The sequence below is a fragment of the Tenrec ecaudatus genome, chromosome X, assembly GCF_050624435.1.
Source record: "Tenrec ecaudatus isolate mTenEca1 chromosome X, mTenEca1.hap1, whole genome shotgun sequence".
NCBI classification, from domain to species: Eukaryota; Metazoa; Chordata; class Mammalia; order Afrosoricida; family Tenrecidae; genus Tenrec; species Tenrec ecaudatus.
In genome coordinates, this window is record NC_134548.1 from 14,064,025 (window position 1) to 14,075,175 (window position 11,151).

Genomic DNA, 11,151 nt, shown 5'->3' on the forward strand with positions numbered 1-11,151 from the left:
TTTTTAACTTACTCTTGTTTAAAGGTTTGGTAGAGGATATTTATACATATGTATCTGTATGTGCTACACATATCCAGATATCTATGTAGCAGAACATAGAGGGGCAAAGTTATATAGACTTCTTAGGCGAATACTTCGAAGTACTGAGTCACTGGGCTTGAGGACTTCAGGATATATATAGTCTTGGAGGACATCTAGATCAATTCACATGACACAGTCCACAAAGACAGTGTTCTCCATCCTACTTTGATGAGGAGGGTATGGCATCTTCAAAAGTTTAGGGGAGCCATCAGGGATACAACTGTTGGTTTCTGCGTGGGTGGAGCAGGGAGAAGGGAAGAAAATAAAACTAAGAAAACAATTCATCTGAAGAACTAGCAAATCACATGAACCAGTCTCCACTAGTCTGAAAAACAGAGGCACCAGATGGTGCCTGCATCCCACTACCAACTGCTACGATTGGGAGCAGAATAGAAGAATCCCAGACAGAGTAGGAGAAAAAGGTAGAGCAGTATTCAAAATATTAAATAAAAAAAACCCAAAACACATAAAACTTAAAGCTCTGATAGGCACTGGTAGAAATCCAAAGACTAGATATCCTGTAGACACCCTTCAAAGCTGGACCTGAATCAACCCCTGGCGATCACCTTTAAGCCAAAAAATCTACGGGCCTAGAGGGTGAACAATGAACGTGGTCCTCAAAACAATGAAGCCTGTCCAACCAGGAGGGTAGCTGTGGCCCACAAGCAAAGTTCCAAGGGCAGGAAAGAAACAACTAAAAATGGGAAAGCAAAGAAGGACGTATGAAGAGCTCATTGAGGAAATTTCAACTGATGCTATGAACAAAATGTGTATAAACTGTTGAATGAAACTCATGATCTGTAAACTTTCATCCAAATCACAGTGAAAAGTTTTGTTTTAATTTTAGTTTTTCAAAAAGCTTCTCACCAAATGCAAATACAGGAAAGCCTTTGGGACTTGAAAGACATTCGGCAAAAAAAAGCAGGCAAAGGCATTTGTTTGCCAAATCAAATTGATAATCTATCAAATTGGGACATTAATTGAGATAGTTAAGTCGACTTCTTATGCAGCTACAAATTTTTCAGTAATCAAAACCAAAATTAAATGCATAAAGATCAATATCCTAGGCATTAGTGAGTTGAAATGGACAATTTGGTTGATTTGAATTGGACAATCATATGGTGTACTATGCCAGGAAGGACAAATGGAAAAATAATGGCATCGCATTCGTACAAAATTTCACATTTCACAAGCAATCCTGAAGTACAGAGCTGTCAGTGATAATACAGAAAGAAGGAATAGTTGATACGATATTATTCAAATTTCTGCACCAAACACTAAAGCTAGTGATGAAGAAACTGGACCATTTAACCAAATTCTGCGATCTGAAATTGACCAAACCTACAGTAAAGATATATCAGTAATAACTGGTGGTTAAAATACAAAGGTGAAAACAAAAATGAAGGATTCATAGTTGGAAAATATGGCCTTGGTGATAGAAATTATGTAGAAAATACATGATAAAGGCTTGCAGACAAACAAGCGGTCATCTAGCTGAGAAGCAACAAAGCCCTCATGGAAGAAGCACACCAGCCTGTATGAACATGAGGTGTCGGTCGATGGGATCAGATATCAAGCACCAAAGACCCAGAACAAAAAATCCTATCAATGTGAAAGGGGGAGTGCTGAGTGGAGGCCTAAAGCCCATCTGCAGACAGTTGGACATCCCCTTACAGAAGGGTCACAAGGAAGAGACGAGCCAGTCAGGGTGCAGGAGAGCTCCCATGAAACATACAACTTTCCTCTAGTTCTTTAATACCTTCCTCCAGCCTCCTCCCCACTATTATGACCCCAGTTCCACCTTACAAATCCAACTAGACCAGAGCATGGACATGGGTACAGATAAGAGCTATAAACACAGGGAAATCAGGACAGATAAACCCCACAGGACCAAAATGAGAAAAGCAATACCAGGAGAGGAAGGGAAAGGTAGGAGGGAAGAAAGGGGGAACCGATCACAATGATCTACATATAACTCCCTCCCTGGGGGACAGACAACAGAAAACTGGGTAAAGGGAGACATCGTTCAGTGTAAGACATGACAAAGTAAAGTAATAATATTTTATAAATCATCAAGGGTTCGTGAGGGAGGAAGGATGAGGGAGGGAGGGGAAAAATTAGGAGACGAAGGGCTCAAGTAGAAAGAAAATGTTTTGAAATGATGATGGCAACAAACGTACAAACGTGCTGGACATGATGGATGGATGGATTGTGTTAACAACTGTACAAGCCCCTAATAAAATGATAAAAAAAAGAATTTTGCAAGACCAACGACTTTTTCAAGGTAAGTCCCTTTCTTCACCAATGCCAATGGTAAATACACACATAGACCTGGCCAGATAGGATTCATTATAATCAAATTGGCTACATCCGTGGAAAGATATGTGCAAAGAGGAGAAGCTGAAATCATCATTGAGAACAAGGCCAGCTGCAGGACAAACCATCTAATTTATCTTATGGACATTCAAGTTGAAGCTGAAGAAACCTAAAACAAGTCTATGAGAGGCAAAGTACGACCTTGATTATATCCCACCTGAACTCAAAGACCATGGTGAGAACAGATTTGATGCACTGAATATTAATGATCAAAGGCCAAATGGGATGACATCGAGCACAGTATACATTAAAAAAGAAGTTATTAAAAATAAAGGCAAGAAAGACCCAAAACGGATGTAAGAAGACACTCTGAAACTTGCTCTGGAAAGTAGAGTAGCAAAAGGGAATGGAAGAAATGAAGTAAAAGAGCTGAACAGATGATTTTAAAGGATGACCTGAGAAGACAAAGCATTATAATAAATTTGAACAAACCTTAGTGTGTTCGGGTTGACTAGAGAAACAAATCCAGAGCCACTCATATGTTTATAAGAAGGAGCTTTATATAAAAGAGCAATTGTATATTAAGAAAACATCCTAGCCCAGCCCAGATCAGGTCCACAAGTCAGATATTACCCTATAGGTCGAGACTAGCCCATCTGTTCCTCTTTAGACTTATGCAGCTATGTAATGATGCTGAATGTAGGAATATTACAGGCTAGTGAGTGGAAAGTCTTTTGGATCCAGTGGTGTGGACACATCTCAGAGCTGGCGTGGGACTCCACATGGATCTTCCAGCTCCAGGGCTCTGGCTGCATCAGTGTAGCTCCATGTGGCTTGTCAGCAGGAAGACGAAGCAGAGTGTCTCTTGCCTCCAGGGAGAAATACAGGAGTTCCCCGAATCCTCAGGAGAAGGCCATGCCCACATGGAGGCCTCATTGGCTGTGGCCTGATTGACAGGCTAAACTCCACCCCTTCGCAAGTTGACAGGAGGTTATGTAACTGCCACACATAGCAAACCTATTGCTATCAAGTAGATTCCAACTCACACTGTCCCTAAAGGAAAGGATAGAACTGCCCACAGGGCTTCAAAGGTTATTGCCACATCTTACTTCATGGAACATCTAATGCATACAAAGGGCTAATATTTTCATTTAGAAGCTGAAAATGTAGCTACTCTGCCGGTAGGACTCCTATATGAAATGTACTATTGTTAGGTGCCTGTAAGTCAGTTCCAATTTATCACCATCCTACACACAAAAAAGCACTGCTTGGTCTTGTGCCTTCCTCATAGTCCTTGCTCTGACTCTCTACCAAGCTTTATGTCCTCCAGGAAAACGCAATAGTGGATGTAAAATGCAAACGAAAGGCTGAAGTTAGAAAATCAAAAAGGAAGAACACGCCTGGCGTATCTCAAGCTGAAGGAACAGAAGGGCAATATTCAAGCCTCAAGCTGAAACAATGAAGGATTCTGTGGGCAAGATATTGAATGATGCAGGAAGCATCAAAAGAGGATGCAAGGAATACACAGAGTCACTGTACCGAAAAGAACTGGTCCAAGTTTAACCATTTTAGGAGTAGCTTACGATCAGGAACCTATGATATTGAAGGGAGAAGTCCAAGCTGCACTGAAAGCATTGGCAAAAATAAAAATAAAAACAATTGAGGAATATCAATTGAAATCTATCTTGGAAGAGGTACAGCCAGAATGCTCCCTGGAATGGAGAGAGCGACTCATGTTCTTTGGTGACATGGTCCAGAGGGATCAGACCCTGGAGATGGGCATCAGGTATGGTCATGTGGAGGGGCAGCAAAAAGAAGAAGACCCTCAGCCAGATGGATCGACATAGTGGCTCCAACAATGGACCCCAATGTAGCAATTGTTAGGATGCCACAGGGCTGGGCAGCGTTGCGTTCTGTTGTATATTAGGTCATTATGAGTTGGAACTAAGTAGGTGGCACCTAATTATACATGGGGCTAACGAAAGCTCATATAAGGAGCCCTGATGGCATAATGGGTTATGTATTGGACTGCAAACCACCAACTAGGGGATTCCAACCCAATAGCCACTCTGTGAGATGAGGCTGGCGCTGCTCCCAATAAGATTCACAACCGCAAAAACTCTATATAGGGACCCTTTGAGTCTGACTGGACTCGGTGACCATAGCTTGTTGTTGTTCTTGTCCATATCTCACTTATGTGATTTTGAGAAGGAAATGACATGTCTGTGTATCGAATATAATAGATGATAAAAACAAGCGCCAGTGTGACATTCCTGCCCCATTGCGCCGCCAATGCACACACAACATATTAGGTACAGAGGTCTTAATAAACCCAAATCAGGCTAGTGTCCACCGTAAACTTATGAATTACCTTATCTATAACTTATGAAGTTTTAAGTCGGTGTGTGAGCATGTTGTCAAGACTTATCGATGAACTGCAATACATTTTCAGCAAACGGTGGACTCCTTGACTTTGCGCCTGCAAAAAGAGCTTGGCGATAGAAAGGTTAGAGAGATTATTGACTTTGATCATCTTAACTTTGCACTGGTGTAATGTTCACTCATCTGTTCATTCACACCAAAGTGACAAGAAATGCTCTGCTTTCTGGAGAGTTTATGGTGAACGCTGGTTTCAAAGCTCCAGAAATGGTCTCTGTTTGTATTCTTCACAGAAGGTTGGTTTACTTCGCAGAATGTCAGCCTGCTCATGCCCAGGCAGCTGGGGGAAATGGTACTCACAGGCAGAGAAGGATGGATTTATTTTAAAAGCCATTAAAGCTTTTACACACACACACACACACACACACACACACACAGCCATCAAGTCAGTGCCGACTCTTAGTAACTCCTCTTTGAATTTCCAAAACTGTAACTGTTTATGGGAGTAGAAAACCTTCTCCTTCGGAACTGCTAGTGGTTTCAAACTGCTAACCACGCGATCGCAGCCCAACATGTAACCAGTACACCACCTGGGCTCATATATATATATATATATTAGACAATATATATTAGACAATATATATAATATATATATATTAGACAAGCATGGTATAATACACCATTACCCAGACCTTTCAACCCGTGACTAATCCTGTTCCACCTCCACCTCCATCCACTTCCTCCCTCTTATGTTATTTGGAAGCCAGGCCCAGACATCAGAGCCGTTTATCTGTATTACAGAGACAGATTTGATACGACAAAGCCAGTATCCTTTACCACCTAACCTGGAATGGCGAGTCAGCCTTTTCTTCTCTTGTAGCACGTCCCAATAAGCCTTCCTCTAGAACCTCTAGCCTCCACATTCGCCATGCTTTCAACTGGTTCTTTTCCGGACCTAACTGGTGTCCACTGGTCATTAGAGAAGGAAGTCTGGTGGCGTGGTGGGTTACGCATTAGGCTGCTAACCTCAAGGTCAGCACTTTGAAACCATCCTCCTCTCTGTGGGACAAAGACCAGGATTTTTATTCCCGTATCTCAACTTGTAGTCAAAGAAACCCACGGGCACCGTTCTTTCTCCCTAGCCCTATAGGCCACAGGGGCACTCGGAGTTGGGATCGACTCCGTGGCAGTGAGTTTGGGTTGGTTTGGTCAACAGTTTCCCATGGGCTGCGAGTGCTTCCAGGGCAGGACGTGTCATTGCTAGAGCCGCAGCGCTCAGAAATGCCCTAAAAATCAGTGTGTGAACGTGCCTTGCCCCTTTCATGGCATCATTAAACAAAACCAGGTAGGTGGGCGGAGACTAATACTTCCTTTTTCCTTTCCTCCAAAGATCCAAGCGGAAAGTACTTGGAAGGAAAGATTCCGGGGACATGTCTGTTCGAAGCAAAACCAGAGTGTCCACCGCCGGCAGCAGTGGCAGCAGTGCGGGCCCCATCGCTTCCACCAGCAGCAACGTGACCACCCCAACCAGCCAGAGGTCCCCCGGGCTCATCTACCGCAGTGCCAAGAAGTCCAACACGTCCAACGAAGAGTTCAAGCTCTTGCTGCTCAAGAAAGGCAGCCGCTCCGATTCCAGTTACCGCATGTCTGCCACCGAGATCCTGAAGAGCCCCATCCTGCCCAAGCCCCCTGGGGAGCTCGCAGTGGATTCCCCTCAGGCCACCGATGAGGCCCATCAGGGCTCGCCCGGGGCAGAGGCGCTGTCCCCTCTCTCTCCATGCTCCCCACGAGTGAATGCAGAGGGGTTTTCCTCCAAGAGCTTTGCCACCTCCGCATCGGCAAGGGTTGGACGGTCCCGGGCGCCCCCCGCCGCCAGCAGCAGCCGCTACAGCGTCCGCTGCCGGCTGTACAACACGCCCATGCAGGCCATCTCCGAGGGCGAGACGGAGAACTCCGACGGGAGCCCCCACGACGACCGCTCCTCGCAGAGCTCCACCTAGACGGGGCCTGGGCTCCGCGGCCCGTCGCAAGTCCAAACTCGGACTTGGACGAGAATGCCAGAAGGAACAGAGGACACGGGGAGAAGTCAGAGAAGCGGGAGGGAGGTTCCAGCCCTGCTTACCAATGCGTTGCTCAATACATGCTGGCTGGGGATCAGGAAGTAGTTTTGTCATTCCTTATGTTTTGTTTTTTGGGGTTTTTTTTCGGTAGCGGTATGGTTTTTTATGTTTTCCTTTTCCTTCGTTGGATTGACCCAATCCTATTCCCTGGGATAATGTAGAGTCCCCAGAGACCTACTTTTCATGACAGCTAGAAAAACCTTTTCCCAGAGCTGCCTATTCAGAAACTAAAGCCCCTCACTGTCACGATTCTTGAAGACAACGAAATTACTCTGGAGGTTTGGTATTTTTTTACATTCAAATGAACTAGAGCAAAATTTAGAAGAAAGAACAACACATATGTAAATACCATATTTTTGATAAAATGTGTAAATAGATTTATCAATGATGAGTGGACATGTGGCCAACTATTTACCGCACACCAACTGCTTATAGAAGCAAACCACAACAAAATAGAATGTAATAACTGTATTCTGTGAATACCATTTTCATATCAAATAGCATATCTAAATGTCCACCAATATGATTTTCTGAATAATAAACCTCACCTATAACTCTTAAGCTGATGAAAACAAAAGGTGAAATCTTAAGGTCATGGACTGAAATGTGATTAATATAAAGATGATGAATTCAAATTTCATCACTTCTCGTGACAAATTCCAGCCCCAAACAAGCTAGCAGCAATGCATGGCTGCGATTCGCCATGAGGTAATTTGGGCAGAATGAAAAGCATGCTTCTGAATTTTTTTCTTTCATTATTGACGAGAGAAGCCGTCACTCTCGACGCCAAGCCCTGTACAACAGCATCTGACAGTGTCCTTTCAACTTTAATTTTTCAGTGGATCGCTTTATCAAGAATGAGTAGGGACACAGTAGTTCCGTTTAGGTTAAGCTTTACATTCGGCTACTGGGGCTATCAACAGTCATAATCTAATGACTACACTCTTGAAACTCCTTAACCAGGTTTGCAATTAACGACAGTTTCCTCAATGAGTCGACATCAAACCCAAGCATGCCACAGAGCTATTGATTTGTCAGAAAGTACCTGCAGTGAGTTTTCAGCAATGCTTTCTCTCTGGGCTGAAGCGATTTATGCTACCTATAAAAGAACAGAAATGACACTGAAGAATGTAGCTGGGAAATAGGGATGTATATGCATTATTTATAGCGGCTGTGAAACTGGGAACGGGGAACAGCTGTGCTTCACAACGCTACACACAACTAAGTTTTGTCCGGTTTTACTGTATCTGCTTGATGAAAAACGGGAGGGGTGGTGGGTGGGAAAGGAAAGGTCAGGGCCAGGGCTCTGATCTAATGAAGGCAGGGAAACAAGCTGAGTTACTTGAAATTACTTGAATTTTCTTGTCTGAAAACTGTAGTTCGTAAAGCTGAAATCTGCAAGTATTTACACCTCTGATTCGAACATGAACTGATACTGATGTTTGAAACGGTATGTCAGAAATACAAGCAGCTATGTATTTAGGGTATATTTCAAATGGGAGGAGGTAGAGTCGAGAGAACTAAGATGAGATGCGGCCTATAAAAAGAATAGAATGTGGTTAGAATGATAGAACATACCAGGGTTATCAGGAAATTGATACACAGCAGGCTTTAAGCTTATGCAAGTGGTATTTGGTCCAGAAGGATGTGTGCAAGGGGGTTGTGCTTTTGATTTACTTCATGCAGTATGAAGGGGAAAGCCTGGTCTGAGAAGATACTGCCTTTCAATAGAAACACTTTATAAAAATGTTATAGATTAGGTATTAGAGACTCGGATTGTTGTTGGTTTTTTGTTTGTTTGTAAAGAAAAAAGTCTGGTTTCTTCTAATTGTTTTTACTATGAAATTGTGTTTCTTGATTTCTTGTCATCCTTGTATGTAAAATGGGTGCTGGGGGTGGAGGGGTAGAAGAGGAGGGAGTGTGTGTGTGTGTACGCGTGTGTGCGTGTGTTGGGATAGATAAGCTATTTGGTAGAGGGTTTGAACATTTGCAAAGTGTTACCAATTTTTATTAAAAGAAACTGTTTTGGGGGTTGAAAAACTGGACCACCATTTCTCCTTGGAATCCATTAGTTAAGAAAACCAGTGTGGTTTGACACCACGTGGAAACATGAGTGATTTTTTTTTTCTCTCTCTCATGCTTTGAAAGGTATACTTGGTAAAATTCTAAAGATTTGAGTTTTTAGACAAATGAGATAAGAAACCGTCATTCCAGTCACAATAGTTGATCTTTTTGTAATTTTCGTAAAAGCAGTTCATTTGCAGTATGGCTTTTGTGTAGTAAGGGGGTTTTTAAGCTTAAAGAAAGGTATGTAGACTGTAAAAATCTATTCTAAATCTTGAATAGAAAACCCATGAATTGGCTTTAATAAAAATGTCACCTCTCTATTGACATTAATTTAAGTAATGGTACCATATATATTTTAGAATACATATTGACTTGAATTGTGAGGCAATAAGATAGCTTCTATATGTAATGATCAGAGAACTAACCCTTATAATATAGTTTTACTTATTTTGTTTACTCTAAAAATCTATAGCAGAGTTTATATTTCATAGTTAATAAAAAGAAACCCAAATAAAGATGAACTTACAATTCACTGTGGCAAAGAATATTGAGTTAACAAAGAGTAAAAAAGCAAGAAATTCCTTAGCAATTAGAATTATGCTACATGGCTTTCAAGCTCTCAAAACCAAGCGATAGGGCTGACTTGAACTTCACTGCTGTCTTAAAGCAGGGTACACACAGTAGGTATCATAAAGAGCATGAATCCAAACTTTTCTTCTGTTGTGTGCGCTAATGTTAATTTTTTTCCTTTTGTGTTCACACAGCCATGTCTATGTTGTATAGGGGAATTTTTTTTCTTGCTTTTTGATTCTGCTTTTTTCTCTTATTTTATTTTCCTTTTTTGGCTAAGTAGAGGAATTGGACTAGTGGTAGCAAACAAAACAACAGTTTGCTCTTGCCAAAGGTCAGTGCGTGTGTGCATTTGCTGCCGCTTTGGCAGATTTAGAGAACTAGATCAAGACAAAGATTTTCAAACTATTAAGAAGGTTACAGTGTAACTCTATTGGTACTAGAACCAGTTCATGCTGGCCGAAAAGACAGCGGTTTGCGGACGTGCATCCATTTTGTATTTTTGTAATATCTGTAAATACGAACTTTCTAAATTGTTGCAAAGATGGTTTCTTTTGTAAGATGTTTTCAACGTTTACATTCAATCCAAGCCTTTGTATATTTTAGAGCTGTGCAACACTTTTAAGTCTTGTATTTATTTTTAGTAAAAATGGTGACAGTTTCATTGTGAACCCCTCTTCAAAAATGTACCGGAAAAGTTTGATTACCTAGAAAGTGTGTATAGAAACTGCAAATAAACGTGACTGCAATTAAAGGGTTAAGTTCCTCTCTTTTAAGCAAATGCATTCGTGCAGTTTTAACAATCAGAAAGGGTGCAATGCAGTTTTAACAATCAGAAAGGGTGCCACCAGGCATAAGGGTTCTTCCTTCCCAATTGGGACAGGCAGCCTTGGTAGTCTAAGATAGAATGTCTCAACAACGCACTGCCATCGAATTGATTCCAACTCATAGAGCCCCTGTGATAAACAGAGACAGAATAGAACTGCCCCTGTGGGTTTCTGAGACTACATTTTTACAAGAAGAAACAGCCTCCTCTTACTCCCTCTCAGAGGCTGGTGGTTTCGAACTGCTGACCTTGCAGTTAACAGCCTAAGTCATAGCCCACTACATGACCAGGACCCTTCCTGGGAGGTGAGTGTATGCTCCAGGTCCTGTGCTTTGCGTATATTAAGGACTGTAATCCTTAACATGCACATTATACCCATTTTACAGATGAGGAAGCTGATCACAGAAGCAGAGGGGTATTTCCCAGACTTATTAAGGTGTTGGAGCTGGGGTTCAAACTCGGCCAGTCTGGCTCCAGGGTCTGTGTCTTCCCTCCCCTTCCGTATGAGGTGTTGGAGACTGGAAACACCTTGCCCATTCGGTTCCCATCTCATGCTTAAGGAAAGGCCTAGGGGCCTCCTCTCATGCTTAAGGAAAGGCCTAGGGGCCTCCTCCCCTCAGCCTTCACTTTAAAGCACTGACTGAATGGGGACGGGTGCTTTAGTACAGGGGGAGGTGAGGGGGCAGGATCACACTTGTTGCTCAACAATATCAATTAAAATGTGAATCTTGAAAGGGCACAGAACGGGAGCAGACCTAATGGCCTCAGTGCTGCGAACCTTGCCCAAAGTCA

General features: G+C 42.4%; 1 protein-coding gene across 1 annotated transcript in view; it reads left to right on the forward strand.

The window, feature by feature from the left end:
* NHS (NHS actin remodeling regulator) overlaps positions 1–10,270 on the forward strand; it is a 378,805-nt gene extending 368,535 nt beyond the window's left edge. The window contains exon 9 of the mRNA XM_075538613.1: positions 6,167–10,270. Coding sequence (XP_075394728.1) covers positions 6,167–6,776 — 610 coding nt within the window. The 3' untranslated portion in view covers positions 6,777–10,270. The remainder of the gene's footprint in view (positions 1–6,166) is intronic.
* Positions 10,271–11,151: the final 881 nt, after the last annotated feature.